The sequence below is a fragment of the Dermochelys coriacea genome, chromosome 19 (genome assembly GCF_009764565.3).
Source record: "Dermochelys coriacea isolate rDerCor1 chromosome 19, rDerCor1.pri.v4, whole genome shotgun sequence".
Classification (NCBI taxonomy): domain Eukaryota; kingdom Metazoa; phylum Chordata; order Testudines; family Dermochelyidae; genus Dermochelys; species Dermochelys coriacea.
Window position 1 is genome coordinate 5,938,875 of NC_050086.2, and position 21,102 is coordinate 5,959,976.

A 21,102-nucleotide genomic window follows, 5' to 3' on the forward strand; every position below is an offset into this window, starting at 1 on the left:
CTGGCTCTGGCCCCATGGCCCTGCCTCTGTGCCCCTCTGCCCCGCCCCCTGGCTCTGGCCCCATGGCCCTGACCCTGTGCCCCTCTGCCCGGCCCCCTGTCTCTGGCCCCATGGCCCTGACCCTGTGCCCCTCTGCCCGGCCCCCTGTCTCTGGCCCCATGGCCCTGACCCTGTGCCCCTCTGCCCGGCCCCCTGTCTCTGGCCCCATGGCCCTGCCTCTGTGCCCCTCTGCCCCGCCCCCTGGCTCTGGCCCCATGGCCCTGACCCTGTGCCCCTCTGCCCGGCCCCCTGGCTCTGGCCCCATGGCCCTGACCCTGTGCCCCTCTGCCCGGCCCCCTGTCTCTGGCCCCATGGCCCTGACCCTGTGCCCCTCTGCCCGGCCCCCTGTCTCTGGCCCCATGGCCCTGCCTCTGTGCCCCTCTGCCCCGCCCCCTGTCTCTGGCCCCATGGCCCTGCCTCTGTGCCCCTTTGCCCCGCCCCTGGCTCTGGCCCCATTGCCCTGACCCTGTGCCCCTCTGCCCGGCCCCCTGTCTCTGGCCCCATGGCCCTGCCTCTGTGCCCCTCTGCCCCGTCCCCTGTCTCTGGCCCCATTGTCCTGACCCTGTGCCCCTCTGCCCCGCCCCCTGTCTCTGGCCCCATGGCCCTGACCCTGTGCCCCTCTGCCCGGCCCCCTGTCTCTGGCCCCATGGCCCTGCCTCTGTGCCCCTCTGCCCCGTCCCCTGTCTCTGGCTCCATTGTCCTGACCCTGTGCCCCTCTGCCCCGCCCCCTGTCTCTGGCCCCATGGCCCTGACCCTGTGCCCCTCTGCCCGGCCCCCTGTCTCTGGCCCCATGGCCCTGCCTCTGTGCCCCTCTGCCCCGTCCCCTGTCTCTGGCTCCATTGTCCTGACCCTGTGCCCCTCTGCCCCGCCCCCTGTCTCTGGCCCCATGGCCCTGACCCTGTGCCCCTCTGCCCGGCCCCCTGTCTCTGGCCCCATGGCCCTGCCTCTGTGCCCCTCTGCCCCGTCCCCTGTCTCTGGCCCCATGGCCCTGACCCTGTGCCCCTCTGCCCGGCCCCCCGTCTCCTCTTCCCCACCCCCTGCCCCTTAGTGTTTGCCCCATGCTCTGTCCTGCCTGGCCCAGGCCCTTGCCCCCAAGCCCATGGGTTACCGCAGGGATCCTCCCTCCTCTCTGAGTAAATGGAGGCAAGGGGCCTAGTGCTGGGTCGGAAGGGTGGGGGTCAAATATGGCTCAAGCTGGGAGGGCATCTCCATTCAATGTGTTCCCTCCTCTGCAGTTCACCCCGCCCCACTCCGGGCTCTGCTGCTCTTACACCCTCTCTCCCTCTGGCAGTATCTGATCCCAGCTTCTCCTCCTCATTCTGGGACTGGTCTGCAGCTGGGCAGAGCTCCTTAGCGGGGTGCTAAATAATCCCCATCGCAGGCTGGGGAGAGGGCTAAGGCCTGAGAGCCAGTGTACCACCGGGAACAAACCATCCCCTGTTAGCCTCAAGCAGAGACTGGAGGATCTGAGGGATCATCTCCATTTCTAACAGCTTTCAGAGTAGCAGCCCTGTTAGTCTGTATTCGCAAAAAGAAAAGGAGGACTTGTGGCACCTTAGAGACTAACACATTTATTTGAGCATAAGCTTTCGTGAGCTACAGCTCACTTCATCGGATGTTCCACCGAATGCATCCGATGAAGTGAGCTGTAGCTCACGAAAGCTTATGCTCAAATAAATGTGTTAGTCTCTAAGGTGCCACAAGTCCTCCTTTTCTTATTTCTAACAGCTGTGATTCTGAGGGTTGGCCTTAAAGCCATTTCCCCCCTCCAGCGGGGAAGGATGAGCATGTTTCAGCAGGCTGCCAGCCCTCGGCAAATTGCGATAGATACTGTTTTGATGGAATAAATTGCTGACACTCACTCCTAGCTCAATGATAGGGTAATATCCCACAGGCTGTCACTCACTGCTCTGAGATGTGTAAGCTTCTGCACTAACCCCCCTCCCTGTTCCAGCCATGCCCGCTGACTTATGCCAAAGGGCACCACTGCTTCCAAGCTGGTTGCTTAGAAATGATGAATGCCTATTAGAACTAGATCAAACCCAGAAGTCTACATTTGAGTTGGGGAGCTGAGTGCAGGCTGCAGCTTCAACTAAGGGAAACACAAAGAGACAGTTATTTTGCAACTCTGATCTTCCCTATTTGAAGTGGTGCAAGGAGCCAATTTACGCGCTGTTTATCAAGACCATTAGTGACACGAAGACACTGTCTCCCAAACATGTAAGAAATGAGCAGTTGACATTTGGAAGGCAGCAGCTGAGAGAGACACGCTGGGTTCAATTTTAAATACTGTGCCTCAGGAAATTGCTCCTGTTACTGCTAACGAGAGTAATGGGAATTCTGCTGGGCTCGGGGCTGCTCGTTTACTCAAGCACATCAATACTTAACAACCTTATTTTTTTCACCCCACCTTATGGAACAGTAAATATGCAGACTCTGAGCTCTTTCCACTGGGGACAGCAGTCTGGCTAATGGAGTTCCTAAGACCCACTCTTCCTATGTGCTTGTTACCTATTTGTATTCTGGTTTAGCAGCTCAATGGATGCTGCTGGGCAGAAGTTTGGGCTATTCTGGGGGATGGATACTAACAAATGACAGCAAGGACCAACTGTAACCATGTATCCTTCATGAGGAGTTGGAGGAACTTCCCCTTACAGTCTTGCCCACATTATGGTTGCAAACTTATACACACAGCTGCTGCTGGGACCCGTTTGGCTCCCCCAGTCTTCCTGACCAGGGGGTCCTGGGAGTCTTGTGTTCCCCATTGTTACTAGTTTATAAAACTATCCTTGACAACTCTGCTTGGGTTAGGTTATAGCCCGGTTCTTAGGAAAAATGTCGTTGCTTCTTGAAACCATGGTCTATTGCTATATGAAACAGCATTTAGTTATGTTGGTAAAATCAATGGCTGTTAGGAGCCTACGTACTTTTGGGGATCTGGGCCTGACTTCTTATTCATGACAGACAGAACAGTTGATGGATGGTACAAATGATTTTCATACATCCTTAAGAGAGAACAAATATTGAAAGGAAGGGAATATATCAGTACACAGATTCCTGGTCCAGATGCCAGATATTCTATTGAGAATACAAACTGTTGGGCTTTCTTCCAACCTTTTGAGCTCCATCCATTTCTAGTACATACTCTGGGGCTCATTTTATCTATGGCTGGGGGAAGGACAAACCGGTAGAAGTTCAGCTGTTACTGTCCCAAGGGTGATAAACAAAAGTGCTCAAGATTTATATATATATATTTGCTTAAAAAGATGCAGACAGAGCTTGGGCAGGAATGTTTTATTATTTTCTGTTTGCTCACCAGATTCAACCTGCTTCAGGGAGGAAAACAGCCCTCCCTTTTGCATACAGAGCCAAAAAGTGGTAACTGACTGCTCAGACGTTGTATTTTAATATTTGGAAACCGGTCTAGCACTTAGCAACCCTGGCGTGATGTATAGGTTAGACACTTGTTTTTCCACCAAACAAAAATGTAAAGGCCAGCACGAGTGCAGAGTGCTCTGCTTTATGTCTATGCGAAGATGCACACAGGCCTGCTGCAGATGCTGAAAAACGTCTTGGTGCTTCAGCTTGCTTGGTCTTGTTTTTCCCTATAATGGCTCTATGCTGAGGGCCAAGATTTTGTACAGGAGCTCTCTCTAATTCAAGAGCTACATTGGCACCAGGACAAGGAAATGGCTGATGGCACATGTGATGCTGGCATGATACAAATGAAAGGAGTAGCAGATCATGCACTGCAAAACACACGAAAGGCACGTGGGGGCAGAGAGAGAGTTGTCTCAGTCATGTGAACGGGGATATGTATGTCACAAACGATGGAGGTGGGATCTGGAATCTTGCCTGAAGTTCCCACCCCGTAACACCTGAGGCTGCTCAGGAGTGTGATAGTTAAAAATACCCTTCCTTCCCTCGCCTTGCCCCCTTTTTCAGCCCCAGTACCCAAAGTGCTGGTGATGACCAGATATTGAAAGACTAATCATTAAAAAGACAGAAGAAGCTAGAGAAGACACAGGAAGGTGTGGACTTGGCCAAGGCAATGATAAGCGGAGACACCATCATGAAATGGATTTTGGCTGACCACAGCTGGCAGCGTCCAATTCCCTTTACAAACACAAGAAGAGACGCTCACACACACACACACACACACACACACACACACACACACACACACATGCCATCATGAGAGACTTAACCCCACTGGAAATCGAAAGAAAAAAATATTAACAGCAATAAAAACATCATTCACGGCCAGTTGCGAGGGCCGAACTTTGGTCATTCCCAATGGAATCCTTTGTGAAAATGCCCTACAGGTCCGCTCAGCCTAAGGGTCCTTTCATGTTTTTGGGCTCGTACATAGGCTGCTCAAGGGGCATCATGCTGAAGCAATCTGAAGGGTTACAATGCCCAGTCTTTCCAGGCTGCCCTGTAGCTCCTGGTGGCCCAGGAATGCCTGGGATGCCTTGCTGCCCCATAGGTCCAGGTGGACCCAGCTTGCCATATCCTGGTGGCCCTTGTGGACCTGAAGAGGAGAAACAAGAAAGGGGAGGGAAGAGAGGAGCTGAGAAGGCTGTTTGTGCAAAGCCAAACCCAGATGCTTGACTGGCTGGTTCTTGCTCACATGCTCAGGGTCTAACTGATAGTTATATGCGAGGTCAGGAAGGAATTTTCTTCAGGTCAGACTGGCAGTGACTTGGGGGTTATTTTCCCCTCCTCTGCAGTATGTGGGTGTGGGTTACTGGCCAGGATTATCTGGGTCTATCTCACTTACTCATTTCCCTGCCATTGTGAGGGCCTCGGGCACTGGGGCACCTTGGTCCCCCCCATTCTCTGCCTGTGACACATAACAGCTACGTCTCCTGTGGGTGGTGACATGTTGGTCTGATTTCAGTTGTTGGGTTCAGTGCTGGTGGCCTGTGAAATCCAGGTCAGACTAGAGGATCTGGTGATCCCTTCTGGCCTCAAACTCTATGACTCTGTTAAAGTTGACCCACCACAGTTCAGAGGGTTTGGATGGAAAGGGTTTGGTCTGAGACTCTCAGTCTGTCTCACATTGTTGGGAGAAGCTGAACCAGGAGATTTCCCCCTGAAGCACCGGGCGCCTATCGCCCTCTGGGTCCCTGAAGCAGGAAGGGGTAATGAGTTGACCTTAAAAATGCAGAACAAATTGGGTCCCGGTTGTGACAAGTGCAGGGGTCTTACCGGGCGCCCCCGGCAGGCCGCTTTCTCCCGCAAGGCCAATGCCTTTCTCTCCCTTTTCTCCTTTGGTGCCTGGCTCACCTGGAATGCGAGAGCACAGTAAGAAACCCCACTCACAGAGCCCAATGCGGGTGAGCAACAGAGAGGGAGGAAAGGATGATTCCACGGGGCTGAGCAAGACAGCAAGCACTTGCAAGGCCACCAGTGGAAAGAGAAGGCGTGACTCACACCCATGGGCTGGCAGGAGCTCCCTTAGGCCAGTGGCTCTGGAGTTCCCGTAACCTGCTTTGCAATCCCACAGCGGTGAATTCCAGCTGCGGCCACCACGCCACTAAACATCTCCTGACCCTGGGGGGCATTTCTGAAACTCCGCAGAAACGTCAGGGAAAAGGAGATGCAAATAAAGGGCTTCCAGAAGAATGACCTACCTCTCATGCCTGGCACACCTTGCCGCCCTTCTCTCCCGATCTGTCCCGGTAACCCAGGGGATCCAGGAGGCCCTGGCCGCCCTGGCGCTCCATCTTTACCAGGGTGACCTGGTCGTCCTGGGGAGGCAGCCATCTCCACCGGGAACTGCATCCTGGAGGCATAGTACGCCATCCTCTCTGCAGAGAGACACACGGGCAGCCAATGACTGTGCCAGCCAGGGGTTATCAGCCCCAAACTCTTTCTATCAGGGGTGTCGGAAGCCCACCATGGTGGGAGCTTATCTGAAGACCCTGAGGGGTCTAGAAGTGCACAGGAAACGCCAGCTCAGGAAGTGACAACTGGCTCAGAGAACACAGCACGTTGCTGGAGGGATGTCCAGGAGCCCAGGCCAAACAGGGCTCTGAGATGTAACGCATACACAGATCCTCGGCTCCTAACTTGGCACACCCTACACTAGGTAGTGGTACGTTGATCTCCTTGGATGAAAGACAACGCTAACCCTTCCGGGATTTGGACACATGGATCCAGAGACTGGTGTAGCTCTTTCAGACGGGATGCGCCAAGCACTAAACCATCACTTGCAGCTCAGTCCAGCCCTCCAGCCTCCCGGTCCCACCACACCGCTTACCGTCAAACATTTTGTTCAGCTCTTGCCGGATGAACCGCTTGATTTCGTCGTAATTCACCATGTCTCCCTAGAGAGAGGGGGCGGGAAAAACCACAAAGCAAAACTCAACTTTGCAAAAGGGGAAAAGGTAGCAGGATGACATGCCTCGCCCGTGGCCACACAGTGAGTCAGTCGCGGAGCTAGGAATAGAACCCAGGAGTCCTGATGCTCAGAGTCAGATTGTGAACCCTTGTTCAGGCTGCTTTGTTCTGGGAGAATCCCCCCCCGCCCGCCCCAGCAGTAGGCACTTACCCCTTCTCCCCCCTTACCATTGTGCCTGGGAGTCCTGGTGTCCCCGGGCTGCCGGCAGGTCCTGGGGAGCCCGGGTGGCCTCTCTCTCCTGGAGAGCCACGTGGTCCCACAGGGCCCATGGAGCCACTTTTCCCTGGTCCTCCAGGCATGCCAGCTCTCCCTTTCTCACCAGGATGCCCTCTCTCCCCTGCAGTGCCAGCTTCACCCTGGAATACACAGGAAGAAGCCAGATACTGTCAGAAGCAGAAATCTCTCCAGTTCCTCGTCACCTTTCTCCACCCGGACAAGAGACGGGCTTCTCTCTATAGCACAGCAGCTCTCAGGGCAACCTGAGCATGGGCTGCCCCCTCTGGGGATCCCAGGCAGCAGGCCTGCAGCTGGGGGAACATCCGCCTCCCTAGCCCTCTCTGCTCGGGAACATGGCCCCAGTGTAGCAGCTGTCCAGAGCACTAGGCTCAGAGTCACGGAGCAAAGCCGACCTGCTCTTACCTTCTGGCCAGCTGGTCCTGACGGTCCAGGCTTCCCTGGTGGGCCCTAGGAGGAAGCAGAAGGGAGCAGCGGTCACGGGAAGTTCTGCTCTGAAATGATTTCTAGACCTAGGGCTGGTGGCCCCTGGCCGTCTTGGTGCCAGGGTCTCAGACTGTGGGAAGGCGGTATACTGGAGAGACAGCAATGGCTGGGGAGGACTCTCTCTCTCATGGGCTCTGAGGATCAGGAAGCTTAAAGCTAAACAAAGAGGGTTGGGAATGGCTGCAGCCGATCTGGCCCATCCATTCGGGTCGGGAGCTTTGCCGCCTTTTGGGCTGCTGGATGCCATGTCTGAGTCCAAGATGTTAGGGCTAGAAGTGACCACTGTGATCCTCTAGTCTGACCTCCTGCGTAGCACAGGCCAGAGATCCCACCCAGTCACTCCAGCATCAAGCCCACATCTTGTGGTTGAGCTCGTGCTCAGCTTGCAGCTCTCTCCTCCCCTCATGCCAAAGAGCCTCCTTTATGAAAAAAGAAAAGGAGGACTTGTGGCACCTTAGAGATTAACAAATTTATTAGAGCATAAGCTTTCGTGAGCTACAGCTCACTTCATCGGATGCATTTGGTGGAAAAAACAGAGGGGAGATTGATATACACACACAGAGTACTTGATTGTTTCATGTTCTCTGTGTGTGTATATCAATCTCCCCTCTGTTTTTTCCACCAAATGCATCCGATGAAGTGAGCTGTAGCTCACGAAAGCTTATGCTCTAATAAATTTGTTAGTCTCTAAGGTGCCACAAGTACTCCTTTTCTTTTTGCAAATACAGACTAACACGGCTGCTACTCTGAAACCTGTCCTTTATGAAACTGGCTGAGGCCCTGTCTGGATCCCTGCCTCGTTAGACCAACCCTGCCCGGGTGCAGGAAGCAGGAACGTTGAAGCAGGGAGTTTAGCCCCTGCCAACACCTTGTGGGATATGAACACGTACTTGTTCGTACATTGCCTGTTATCCTCCAGGCACTGGCCTCTATTCTGGAGATTCTGCCAGAGCTCACAGAGTAAGACAGGCATGCTAAGGCCCCCCGCTTACTTATGTCGCTGATATACCCTTCCTAAGGTACCGCTCAGCGGGGTGACACTAGGGAACTTCACTTCCTCCACTCTGATGGCAAACCAGGAAGTCCCACCTTCCAGGAAACCGGGGATGGGATGCTGCCCCTGGTGGCAGGGAGTGGGCAGTGCAGGAATCTTTGTGGGTTGGGGAGCCACTTCCCGCTAGGGGTCCAGCTCTAGATCACAAAAGCAGCTCGAGATGTCGTGTTGGTGCAGTCCGGGGTCGAGGGAAAGCCAGGCCTGGGCATTGCCTCCTAGTCTGTAGTTATTTATCCTCAGCTGGGCATCTATGGCGCACTCAGCACTACTGGGCAAGATGTCATTGATGCCCAGGGGAGTTTTGCCAGAGTAAGGGCCGTGGGTCTTGGCTCAGCAGCGGCATCGGCTGCAAACACGATCCTGTTGCAATAACGGGCCGGGAGAAGTATGGGGCAGAGAGCGCAGCGTGGACCAGCCGCACTCACTGCTGTGGGACAGAAAGTGTGAGGGGGGAGCCATCATGGCCAGCATCACAATACCTCTTTCCCAGTTGTTCCGTCCGCGCCCATCTCGCCCTGGGAAATCAAAGATGGAAACATGAAAGGTTCCAGAGCCCTCCGTGCTCCACCCCTCGCGCACGCCCACGCTCCCATGGAAGGGAGGCTGAGAACGCATCTCGGGCTCAGACCCCATCAGCACTCTCTGAGGGTTCACATCGCACATCGGGAGTAAAGAATTCACAACACCCAATGGGGAGGTGACCAGGGCAGCCCCTCAGAGGCAGTGCCCAGCGTGTGCCAAGCACACACGTGCTGTCGTACGGATGGATGGATTTTGCCGAATCCACACCGCACCCAACGAAGGATGGATGGGCTAAGCCTGGCAGAGCCCAGACTGGCATGCCATAATTGGCAAACCTGGAACCACAGAGAGGAACTTGGCAACCTCAGAACATGCTGGTGTGCTTTGTTCTCCGTCCCTGCCCACAGTGCAGTTCCAAAGGGGGCTCTCCCCCGCCTCTCCCTATCCCCACAGACATTGTGCGCTCCGGGCTCTGGCATTGCCCTGTTCCGTGTCACGTCTCCACTGACATGTAGCACTCACGGGTTGTCCAGGGTGGCCTGGGGTCCCAGGTTGCCCGGGCATCCCTGTGAGACCTCTTTCCCCTGGAGATCCCCTCTCGCCCTTCAGTCCCTGGAGAATGGAGAAAGAGGAGAGAGCGCTGGTTTCAGATGTTATTTTGAGAGTGAGAACGAAGCCATCAGTAGGTGCCCAGGTGTGGACCCGGGCACTCAAACTTACATTCGTGATAAGAACGGGCAAGGTACGGGAGCTCGACCGCCGAGCGGGCTCTCAAATGTGGATGCCCTAATTGGAAGCTGGGCCCTACATCACCTCGCCTGGCCCCTGATCCAACCAAGGCTGCAGAACTGGATCCTGAATCAGATCCCAGTCGACCTCCCAAGTCCCATCAGTCATGTTCACTCCTGAGCACGGCCCTGGCGTGGCACGGCTTCGCGTGCCACCAGCCCACCAACATTGCTTGGGCAAAGGCAGTTCAGCTGGTGCTGCGAGGCTGGACATGCACAGCCTCTGACTGGGTAACGGTGGCATTTGGGAACATTTCTTATGATGTTGGCAGAGCGAAGCTACTAACAAGGCCAGGGTGAGAACCTCCGGGTGGGGTCTGCTCTCCCCGTCTGACCAACTCTGGGAAGAACGAGGCTGCAGGAGACTGAACATACTCCTACAGATCTGTGCCAATGGAGAGGCCCCTGGGGCAGCACTTACCATTCCTGTGATTCCGGCTGGGCCCGGCTGGCCTGGGCTTCCTGGGGGACCCTAACAAGTGAGAAGAAATTTAGGACATTTAACAGAGTAACAATTAACCTGGAGGCAGGAGCCGAAGCCAGTCCTAGGAAAAGGCCGATCGGCTCCTACCCGCCCAGGGAGCCAGGGGCAGTGCTGCCATGGCAGGGCACCGTGCAGTGTCCACTACACCCGTCAGCTCGCTTCTTTAAACTGGAGGAAGCAATGGGCGATTGAACAGGACAGGGGGTAAGAGTGCCGTGGCCAGAACAGCCCATGGCACCTCCCACCAGACTTCTGGACACTGTTCCATCAAGCAGCCTTGCCCGCTAGTCATTTCATTTAGGAGCAAGTAAAATAGCATCATCCCTTACAGCGCCTCTTGCTGGGAGAGGCTGGGACTTCCCCCAACCAACCCACCCACCCCCTTGAAGTGCTTGCTGCTGGGACTTGGTGAGAGTCCCCCTACAGCCAGTGCCCCTGCACCAGCCCCTACAGCGCTTCCTGCTGGGAGAGGCTGGGGCTGGAGTGAGCTCACACAGCGCTGTGTTTTCCCCCCATCGGTGCCAGATTAAAACAGTGCAATTGGGATGTTTTCACCTCTTCTCAACCAGAGCAAAAATTCAACTTACTAAATGGCCCGGAGGGCCCTGTCTGCCTTGGGGTCCCATCGGACCAGGTTCCCCCTGCAAAAGACAGAGCGATTATATCCCGAGCATGCGCAGTCGCAGCCCGTACATGCCCCCCACCCCCACCCAGCTGACCTGTATGCAAGAGCATGAGAGGTTTCAGAGTAGCAGCCGTGTTAGTCTGTGTTCGCAAAAAGAAAAGGAGTACTTGTGGCACCTTAGAGACTAACAAATTTATTTGAGCATAAGCTTTCGTGAGCTACAGCTCACTTCATCGGAATGCATCCGATGAAGTGAGCTGTAGCTCACGAAAGCTTATGCTCAAATAAATTTGTTAGTCTCTAAGGTGCCACAAGTACTCCTTTTCTTTAAGAGCATGAGAACCACCAGTGGACCCTTTCCCTGAGAATCTGGGCGTGTGTTTGCATGCGCTGTACTTCAGCATTCCGGGCCAGATCCTCAGCGGCTGTAACCCGAGGTAGAGCCATTGATTTCACCAGAGCTGCACTCATTTGCCCCATTGAGAGCCTGGCCCTATGGCGACAGGGCTGCTGAAGTTCCCCTGTGAGTCGCTCAGGGTGTGTCTACTGCGGTTAAACCCCTGCAGCTGGCTCGTGTCAGCTAACTTGGGCTCTGGGGCTGCTGAATTGGGCTAGGGCTGGAGCTTGAGCTCTGGGACCCCACAAGGGGGAAGGGACTTGGGACAAGGGGTCGGGGAGCAGAAGCACACTCATGGCTGGCCCTCACATCCAGTGTCGCTGGTCGCGGGTCACTGCCGGGAGCCGCACACGGCGCACTAAGCATTAAACACCTCATCCTTCTGCACTGCACTGACTCACCTCTGCCCCTGGCCGGCCTGTGCTTCCGGGGGGTCCGGGTTTGCCACAGTCACCCTGAAAAGAAGAACACACAGCATGGAGCGTGTAGGCAGAGAGCTAGGGAGCAGGGAGTCTCTCCCAGCTACATGGGGTTTGTCACACCAGATCCGGTCACTGGGCCAGCCAAGCTGGCATCCTGCCTCTCACTATGCAGAGGAACGCGACAGCCTCCCGTTACACATGCCAGCCACATGGGCAGTGCCATGGTCAATGACCATCACATCCTCTTAGCTTGCGTCGCTGCCAACAGTGACTTCAATGGATCTACACCAGCTTATTCCAGCTGGGGACATGGCCCACTGGGATCATAACATTTTCCAGCCCCTTTAAAAACAGGCAGCCCAGTTGGTACCCAGCCTCTGCCGCCATCTGACTGAACAATCCCTCATAGGCACCCAGCGATGAAAAGGTCCCACCCTGGTGGGGAGTGGCCTGGCTTGACCGTAAGAGGAAGCCACTGCCACGACTGTATGTCACAAGTACATTACTCCCAGCTCTGGCACTGCTACAAGTCAGGCTGGTTCATCTCCATCCCTGGAAGCCGCCGAGCTGCCCTTAGGTTGGCTTGGTCCCTTTGGAGTGGGCTTGCAGAGGATGAATGCTGAGTGCTGGTGGGCGCTATGGCCTGCTCTCTGAACCAGTCGGGGTGGGTGAGAGACTCCTGGGGTGCCCTAGCTCTGAATGACAGTGTCGGACAGTGATGGGGTGCTGAATATGCCGAGGGGCCCTGGGGGTGGGGCCATGGCAGCCAACCAGAGCAGGGAGTTTCAAACAGCAAAAACACTCCACGACCCTCCCACAGCTCCTCAAGTCCCCCCAGACCCTAGCCAGGCAGATAAAGCCTCTGGCTCTACACAGGGTGACATTCACCCCATGCAGCGGGCCCAGCACGAGGTGATGTGCCACATCCCCCCTAAGGGGGAAAGCTGGCCCTAGTGAACTCAGTGAGAGTTGGCAACTGGCTCCAGTGGGGCTAGAATTTCCCCCAAAGGGTTTACGCAGGGCCTGGTCCTGGTGAATGTCACTTCCAGCGAGCCCCCGCCCTCAGTGATCTCAAAGGGGAGGTTTCACAAAGCAGCAGCAGCCAGGTGCCCTCTGCGGATTCCCTGACGCTGTAACAATGGCAGCAAACCAGCTCACCTTCTGGCCTGGGAGACCCGGGTGGCCAGGTTTCCCCTTGAAGCCCTGGCGGGGAAAAGAAGCAAAGAATTATTCTCTAGCATCAGGTGAGCAGGACCTTCCCGGCAGGCTCTATGCAGCCCCCTGGCCTCCCTCCCTCGGGCACGGCGACACCCAACCACGCCAGCAGCCAAGGAGCTCTCCATGCTATAACAAACCCACCGGGAGCCCCCAGAGCAGGCCAAGGGCAGATCAGCTCTCAAGCTCCTGATGAATTACCTCTGGCCGCCGGTGGAGATGGGGACACTTTCGCCAGCTCAGGAGTCCAACGCTTCTCCTTCCTCTTCAACAACCATCTATCTCCCCTCCCTCTGAAATTCAATGCAACCCCACTGACAAGGCATGGCTCCCCTGCCTACCCAGCAGTGGGGGTGCTGTCTCCCAGGGAGAAGGCCAGAGCTGCATTTTGGGAGGAACTCAAGGAAAGCCCAGCTACCAGTCAAGCACTCACCGTCTGAATCTTTGTCAGGACTCTTAGCAGGCCCATTGCCTGGCAGTCAGCTGCGCAGGAGGTGATGGTGGGATAGGGACATGGGGTAAGGGTGAGAGTCTGGCAAGGAAAGACCCGAACATCCCCTGACTGGGGATGCCTGGTGCCATGCACCAGGGAGCTATTCAGGAATCCAGCCATGACTTACCGGAATCCCCATCATCCCTGGGGGCCCTGAAGGACCCGGGTCGCCCTAAGGAAAGAGGCAATGGACACAGAATTAGGGTTGCTGTGGCAAGAAGTTTCAGGTGTATTTGATGTCCCGCCTGGGAGAGGAACCCCAGGAGTGGGACACAGCTCCCTCCTTTCTGAGAAGGGGGAGAATAGCCTCTACCTCTGCTCCCCCTCCGAGCTGGTCAACAGCTTGGGATGCAGGCCAAGCTCATCCCATTTGGGCTTCTGGTACGAGCCTCGGCCCATGCTCAGCAGAAGGTCAGCGAATCCGTCACGCCAGCCGGGGCCCAGTTCTGAGCAGAACTGTGAGAATATAGGTATGAAACTCCGTCCCGTTTTCTTACCCGCACCCCTGGCTTCCCGTCCTTCCCATCCAGTCCTTCCAAGCCTGCTGGGCCCTGGGACAGCACGGGGAAAGCAAAACCGAAAACGAGAGAAGTCATGAGAGGCCTGTTCACTCACACCACCCTGCTCAATGCCCTGACTGGCTGATCTCAGCTGTGGGACACTACTACTGCAATAAGGCCGCTATATGGGAACACATCAGCTCCCTGAGGGGCTGGGAATTGGTGCTCAGCGTGGCAGCTGTATCCTTCCCTCGCCATCTGGATTGTAACCCTGGAACATCCAAGCAATGACCTTTCAGCTGTTACAGTCCCATGACCACCCAGGACTTCAGTCACTAGCTGTTCCACCCACCACGCCACATGGGCAGGGATGGAAATCACGACCGCCTGAGCCCTAACCCAACTTCCACCAACCTCCAGGGGCTGCAGTTGCGTTTAGTGCTTATATTCAGATGCAAGAGGGCAGCACAGCCACCCCTGGAGTAGGCTGGACATCCCAGCCAGCAACGAGCAGCAGTACCTGGGCCCTCTAATCGGTGCATTACACACAGCAAGTGTGGGAACAGGATGGGCAGTGAACAGGAAGGGGGACCATTGGGAGGATAGCTGTGAACCAATATATCTATTCCACTCCCACCCAGGCACTTATCTCCCTGGTTCCAATCAAGGCCAATCCATTTTCAGATTCACAGATTTTAAGGCTAGAAGAGACTATTACACCCATCTCATCTGATCGCCTGCATAGCACAAGGCAGAGAATTTCACCCAGCGGTCCTGCATCTAACCCAGTAACTTCTGCCTGGGTGAGCACGCATCTCTGTGTTTGAAATATAGGCTCCGGGGCTCCCGTGCCTTATTCAGACCCAGCACCAAGATTCTGGCCCCACGCTTTTGGATTCAACAGAAAGCAGCAGGCCATGGGATGAAATAAAACATGTTGAAGAGACTTTCCCCGACGATCATTCGGAATGAGACATTCAAGCAGCCACGCGGCATTGCCTGTGTGTGCCGTGACATAGCGTCGATGATACTTCATTGTGGCATCAGGGCAGGATCCCTCTGGCCCGAGGCACAAATGCAGAGAGGTGAGAAGCCCTCAGTTTGGGCCCGGGGTGGCATCGGAGCTCAGTGGGGTCAGTCTTGGATTCTCATCTCCCATGGAGGGGGAGGAAGTCCTATCTTCTGGTACCCACCAACCTGCCAGGTCTTTGTTCTGTATGGAGAGTCTTGTCCACACTCACAAAGGACTGTACTGACCAGCTCCTGCCACCTGGGGCCTCCTTTCCCATGCAGTCTGTGTCCCCACGGCTTGGAACCCCCTGAGCCCTTCCTCCCACCCTTCCACATAGAGACCTCCCCGCTCCTTCCATGCAGTCAGGAATTGAGCTGGGAAAGAGAAAAACTCACCTGTATTCCAGGAGGCCCTGGGGGCCCCAGTGGCCCTGGCATCCCTGTGGGGCCACGCATCCCTTCACTGCCCTGCAAAAGTCATATAGGGAGCAATGAACCCGCTGCCCTCTGCCATGCTAGTGCACTGGTACAGAGAGCCATGGAAGAGGACCCCATAGTCACCGCCAGGGTTACTCCAGAGACTTTCCTTAGCTCTCAGCTTCTCCACTTGCCCTCTCCACACATTTCTGCCCCCTGTGATCCAAGGGGTGAAGGAAGCTGAGTGGCAAATCTCCTGGGAGTGGCGCTAGCCAGCTGGGCGAAGCCAGTTCCCACGAGGAGGAACACTTGCCTCTTGCTAAGGAATGGGTGCATGTGCTAGGTGTGCCTGGACTGTACCAGCAGGGCACCAGATGTGCCCCAGCTGTGCCCCAGGCATGCTGCAGATGTGCCCCAGCTTTGCACACTCCATGCACTGCATTTTACCCATGTGCTAAAAGGCTGCTGTTTCTCCTTCCTCCCCTCCCTGGGCCCTATAGGGGAAGGAGCAGTGCTGCTGGGCAGGCAGCTCCTGAACTCCAGGTCGCTGGGACCTATCGGCACTCACAGGGCACTCAGTCATCGCCCAGTCCCCAGGGGAAGTTTCCATGATGGATCCACCACTGGCAATCAGCCAGAAAAGGGGTAGATTGTGTACAGAGAGCAGACCTAACATTCGCGGGGGGGTGGGGGAGGCCCGCTAACCAGTGTGGCCAAGCACTGCTTCTGGTCAGCACCGCAGGGAGTAGTTGCCAGGCAGCCCTTTGGCAAGAGTGCATGGCCCAGATCACACAGTGCAGGGCCCCCGTCTCCTCCCAGCACATGCCCGGCTGCCGAGGAGTGCTCGGCTCACACTCCCTTTGCTCCAAACACCGTCCTTCCCCATTCCGAGCCCCCTGGCCCTGGAGGGGTTTGCAGTTCACACGAGCTTCTCGCTGAGCTCACAATCACAATCCCCACGGACCTCAGCCACCTGGACCCAAACTGTGTCTCTGAAACCAAGCGGCTCGCTGCCGATGGAATCTGGCCTATTCCCCGCGCCATCCCGGGCTCCTTGAGAGCTTGCCTTCCTCACAGTGGCCAGCAGGTGTCAACAGAGCCCCGAGAATGACAAAGGGGCTCTCTCCCCCCAGCCTAGGCTGTGGGGAGGGGGTGGGCGCTAGCTGCTTGTGCCTCTTTGGAAGTGGTGGGCTCACTCCAGGGATCTAGAAACAGGCCCCCGGTGAGGGCCCAGCGCTGGCCCTGGATCGGATCCACTTGGTATAGGCCCTGCAGGACCAGCCCAGCTGTGGGAGCGCAGCCTGTTTGGAAACACTGGCCTGTACTCCTCAAAAGCTCCCGCGCTGGCACAGCATTGCAGGGAAAGCTCCTCCGGTCTGAGAACATGACCGACTGCTGCCCTGCACGGAGCCCGGAGCCCCGAACCCCGAACCCCGCCAGCTGCAGGCACCTCTCTCCAGGCCTGCGATGCCCCCACTGGCAAGGATCTCCTTCAATCACGAGGCAAAGAGAAGCCCCTCTCTCGGGACTTCCAGCACCGCAGCCTGCCCGCCTTGCAGCACTCACCTTCTCTGCTGCGGGCCCTGGCAGCCCGGCCGGTCCAGCTTTCCCTGGGAAACCAGGAGGGCCCTAAAACGACAAGAGTTTTGCAGTCTTTGAAGGGCTAATCAAGTCGCCCTGCAGCGGGGTCTGTAATGAAATGAGCCAGGCCGGACGCTGACTCAGAAAGAGCCTCCAGCCCCAGCTGTCTGTTACAGACCCCTCTGGTGCACTCAGGCGCTATTCCTACTAAGGCCCTGTAAGTGGGTGTGGGGGAGGGGGCTGACAAGGTGCATACGCAGCCAGTGTGGGGGCCACAGGGGGCTATTTTAGGAACATCAGTCCTGCTCAGACAGGGCAGATCGCACCATTTCTGCAAGTGCAGCCTACTTATGCCAGCCCAGGTGCAGTGTCTGCCGGCCGTGCTGAGCCTGGCTAGCCCCGGGCGCGGTCTGTGCTAACTCTGCTTGGCAACTGTCACTGAACACGTTGATAGCGAGTGTAGTTCTGCTCCTGCCGCGGATGGGGCTAGTGATGACTGAAATTTAAGACAGAAGAAAGTCCTTTGGCCCAAGAGCCTCTTTCCCTGGGCTTCCGCCCTGCCTTCCCCCCGGCCTGTTCTCAGCTCCGATAACAAGGCTCCATCCCATAACAAACGTACAGACAAAGCTCCCCCCACCCCCGCCTGATTCCTGGCTGCAACCTGCAAATCCCTGCACTCGGGCAATCCCCCTGATAATCAGACAAAGGAGGTTTGGTGCCTTTATTGTCTCATAAAATATGCCCGGGAAATAATCCCCACTGATCCCCCCGCTCGCTCACTCTGCCTCTGCAAAGCCAGCACTGCTCAGCGCACTCTGCTTTCCAACCCTTATTTGCATATCACTCCCCCCATAATGCTCCATTCCGGCTCCCTGAGCTCATCATGATCTACATGAGCTCCTTTGCCCAGGTGGCTGGCAAGCGCACCCCTCTTAAGGGAACACCTCTCCTCCGTCTCCTCTGCCAGGCTAAACACGTGTGAACTGTGTCCCCCAGTGCTTGAAACTTCCCTCAGGATTTACTTACGGCTGGCCCTGGGAAGCCTGGTTGCCCCTGAAATCCCTGTGAATACAGCAAAAGATCACAGTCATTGGTTTACAGCGCGCCTTTGCTCAAGGGACCAGCCAAGGGGCTAGCTAAAGTCAGCCCCCCTGGCCAAGGCAGCTGCCGTGTGAGATCCTCCAGAGCAGAGGGGTTGATTCCCTGTGGGATCTGGGGTCCGTGTGAGATCCTCCAGAGCAGAGGGGTTGATTCCCTGTGGGATCTGGGGTCCACAGGGCAGCGTTTGCAGCATCCGTCTAACTCCCTCTTGGAATGGATCCTGCATCTGCTTCACAGCAGAGCCCGCAGCACCGTGCATGCTGTTGGACAGGCAGGGTGGGCAGTCAAGCCGGTGCCTTGCAGCCTTCCCCCAAAGCAGAGATCTGCTAGTGCAGGGAGCCCTGGGAACAAGGCTCTGTGCAGCGGCATAGTCGCAAAGTCCCTGGTGGCTTAGTGAGGCTGCAGGCCTAGGAACCTAGCCGCCATTTGTGCACCTTGGGGTCATCTCATGGGGTTCCTCCGCTTGCTTTGGTGCAGGGCTTCTTCAGCCACAGCCAGGTCACAAGGCAAGGAAACCAACTGCGCTGAGGAGGGGTGGGGAATGAGGAGCCCCGGTCTACTCCAAGGGGCAGTGCCCACAAAACAGGGGCAGCCATGCCACCATCTCCCTCCCAGAAGCTTTGGAGCAGACAGTGCCAACGATTCCTCCCTCCAGGGAGGGGAAGGGGCAGAGGAAGCCGGAGGGTCTCACCTGATCTCCTTTCTCCCCAGAGTTGCCCTGGGCTCCGCGCTCTCCTCTTGGACCCTGGTGCAGAGACAGAACAGAACAGAAGGGCTGTAATTTCTGTGCCGCTGGCGCTCCCGAGACAGACAGGAGAGCTGGGATCAGCCCAACCACACATCCTCTTCCTTCGCAACATGCCCGAGCACCCTGTTCCCTCCAGCCAAGTGCCGATCCAGCATGGGCGCAATCCAGAGACACCAATGGGGGCAGGACAGGGCCCTTTAAAGCAGTTTTAACAGACAGATCTTAGCTGTGAACTCACCGCTGGCCCTGCAGGACCTGGGACGCCATTGGAACCAGGGGGGCCCTGGGGAGACACCAAGGGAACAGGAATCAGCTGTGCTGCCCGGGGGGAAGGGGGATACTTACTGCATCACCGCGAGCTTGCTGGCAGCAGCCCTGGCTTTAGCTGTGGGTCCGGAGGGTGGCTCAGCTCAGCTCTGGCCTCTTTGGCGGGTCTCAGTGACCCGGCATCCTGTGAGCTCCTGAGATGTGGTGTCGGTGCCATTAACCTGGATTATTTCTATCAGGGTAGCACCCAGATGCCCCAGTCAGGATCCAGGCCCCAGTGCTCCCACCCCCTGCCATTGCCTTGCTTCCCCCCAGGGAAAGCTGGGGACCCATCCCGGGAGGTATTTGCTGGAGGTGAGCAATGAACTTGCGTTGTGCAGGCCTGTGGCTTGACAGGGTCACATAGCCCATTGTGTCGTGGGCTGCCGCCCGCCCGGCTGTGTGTGCCTAGTCTCCCTGCTGCATGTTCTCAGACATAGTCTTACCGTGACGGGGTTAGATGCCCCATGGAAGCAAATACAACCCAGCAGCACCCCCAAGCCCAGCCACCAGGCTCCTCTCCTAGCTTGGGGGATGGATTCCCTTCACCCCCAGCGAATGGCGAGCGGCAAATGGCCCCGGAGCATCAAGCTGGCACAGGGTCAGGTCCGTGGCACTTACTGATTCCCCCTTCTCTCCGGGTGGTCCCAAGTAGCCTCGTTCTCCTTTGATGCCCTGGGTAAGAAGGGGGTGGGGGGGAATGAGATGAGCTTTGCACAGCAACTGCTGAGTCTGGGGAAACTCACTGAGCTCAGCAGGGGCTGGGAACCGGTGGGGAGATAGCTGATGGTGGAAGATGGGAGCCATCTTGGAGGTGGCTAACGGGTGGCCTGTGGGAACTTCCTCTGCTAACTGCACCTCACCCATGCCTCTTTCTTGGCAAGGGTGTGGCAAGTTCTAGTGACCCCCAGCGACCGTGACCCCCAGATCAGCACAGCAGAGTCCCTCCCCTCTGCACTGCTTGATCCTACCTTCCTTCCCAACACAGCAGCCTGGCTTGCCCTGGCAGGCCGTGCTTGGCTGTGCTCTGCTATCTTGCCGCCCCGCCTGGGGTCTCCACTCCCATTTGCATGTACCGCCCAGGCCCCCCCGCTCTCAGCATCATTGGGATCACTGGGCCTACGAATTTACCCTGCTGGTGAGCTCGGCTGGAGGAAGCCAGTGAAAGTGCACCCAATGTCACAATGCCCAATAACAACAAATGCTGACAGGAAGAAGGTGCAAAAGCTAGACAGACTGAACTGGTCCAAACAAAGAGAACTCAAGAACTGTGTTATAATCACTCCTGGTAAACAAGACAAGTGTGGGGCCGGAAATCAATGGACTAAAATTGGTGTCAAAAGCAAGGTCTAACTGATGGAACAAAATAACGAGGGGACGGGCTATTCCAGCCACCCCTTCCAGGTCCTTACAGAGAAACATTGGGAAGAAAAATTGGAACCGGGAGCAACCTGCACCCGCCCCCCCCCTCCTGGGACCCTGGACCTTTGGCACTCCAATCCTGAGAGATGTCCTGACCAGACTGAGCCAGAGAGGGACCCAGCCAACATCACCACCTCCACCGGCTTGCTCCTGAACACCACATGGGGTATGAGACTTTGGGCTTGTCTACAGTGGAAATTTGCGTCGGCAAAGCTGCGCCAATGCAGTGTTTCTGAAGATGCTCCCAGCTGACAAGAGGAGCCCTCCCGCCGACATAGCTCTGTCTGCACCAGCGATCAGGTCGGGAGAACTATGTTGCTGGGGGGGGGTTCGGATTATTCACACCCTGAGCGACCGAAGTCATTCTGTAGTGTAGACCAGTGCTAAGTCACCCACCACCCGTGTGTCCTTTGCCTTCCCCACCTAAATCCCGCCTTCTCTTTCCTATCCCTCTCCTTTTGCCTTCTGTCTAATCAGTGTTGGGCTTAGCTGGCCAAGACTGTATATTTTGCAACATGGCTATAAGCCTGCAGCCAGGAAGAGGCAGCTCAAAGCGATGCCCCAAACAGCCCGATGCTGGGACACGCTTGCCAGGGCTTGGCGTGGCTGATAGACCGTGTCACAGGCCTGTGAGTTTCCAGCAGGGAGGTTGCAAGCGAGAGTCAACACCGGAGCCCTAAGCTGGATTTTCTATCAGTGGTTTTCTCTCTCCCCTCTTGTGTGTCTTTTGTTTTGTCGTCTAGGAAACGGGCTCAGGCTTTAATAGGAGCAGCAACCCAACGGCTCCAGCTTCTCTTCCCCCCCAGAGCAGAGTTCGTAGCTTTGATGCTATCTAAGAGACATGGGGG

At 56.4% G+C, this 21,102-nt stretch overlaps 1 protein-coding gene across 7 annotated transcripts in view; it reads right to left on the bottom strand.

The window, feature by feature from the left end:
• Window positions 1–3,318: 3,318 nt before the first annotated feature.
• COL16A1 (collagen type XVI alpha 1 chain) overlaps window positions 3,319–21,102 on the bottom strand; it is an 88,325-nt gene continuing 70,541 nt past the window's right edge. For 5 of the 7 annotated variants that reach the window (XM_043505936.1, XM_038377528.2, XM_043505938.1 and 2 more), the window contains 20 exons: window positions 19,454–19,507; window positions 18,765–18,809; window positions 18,470–18,523; window positions 17,704–17,739; window positions 16,663–16,725; window positions 15,076–15,147; window positions 13,666–13,719; window positions 13,296–13,340; window positions 12,619–12,663; window positions 11,440–11,493; window positions 10,604–10,657; window positions 9,954–10,004; window positions 9,267–9,356; window positions 8,702–8,737; window positions 7,088–7,132; window positions 6,616–6,804; window positions 6,308–6,374; window positions 5,679–5,855; window positions 5,254–5,331; window positions 3,319–4,573 (listed from right to left, as the gene is read on the bottom strand). In XM_043505936.1, the coding sequence (XP_043361871.1) occupies window positions 4,371–4,573; window positions 5,254–5,331; window positions 5,679–5,855; window positions 6,308–6,374; window positions 6,616–6,804; window positions 7,088–7,132; window positions 8,702–8,737; window positions 9,267–9,356; window positions 9,954–10,004; window positions 10,604–10,657; window positions 11,440–11,493; window positions 12,619–12,663; window positions 13,296–13,340; window positions 13,666–13,719; window positions 15,076–15,147; window positions 16,663–16,725; window positions 17,704–17,739; window positions 18,470–18,523; window positions 18,765–18,809; window positions 19,454–19,507 (1,512 nt within the window). In that variant the 3' untranslated portion in view covers window positions 3,319–4,370. Of the gene's footprint in view, window positions 4,574–5,253; window positions 5,332–5,678; window positions 5,856–6,178; window positions 6,375–6,615; window positions 6,805–7,087; window positions 7,133–8,701; window positions 8,738–9,266; window positions 9,357–9,953; window positions 10,005–10,603; window positions 10,658–11,439; window positions 11,494–12,618; window positions 12,664–13,295; window positions 13,341–13,665; window positions 13,720–15,075; window positions 15,148–16,662; window positions 16,726–17,703; window positions 17,740–18,469; window positions 18,524–18,764; window positions 18,810–19,453; window positions 19,508–21,102 lie in introns of those variants that run through there. The other 2 variants (XR_006278215.1, XM_043505939.1) reach the window with 2 other exon arrangements.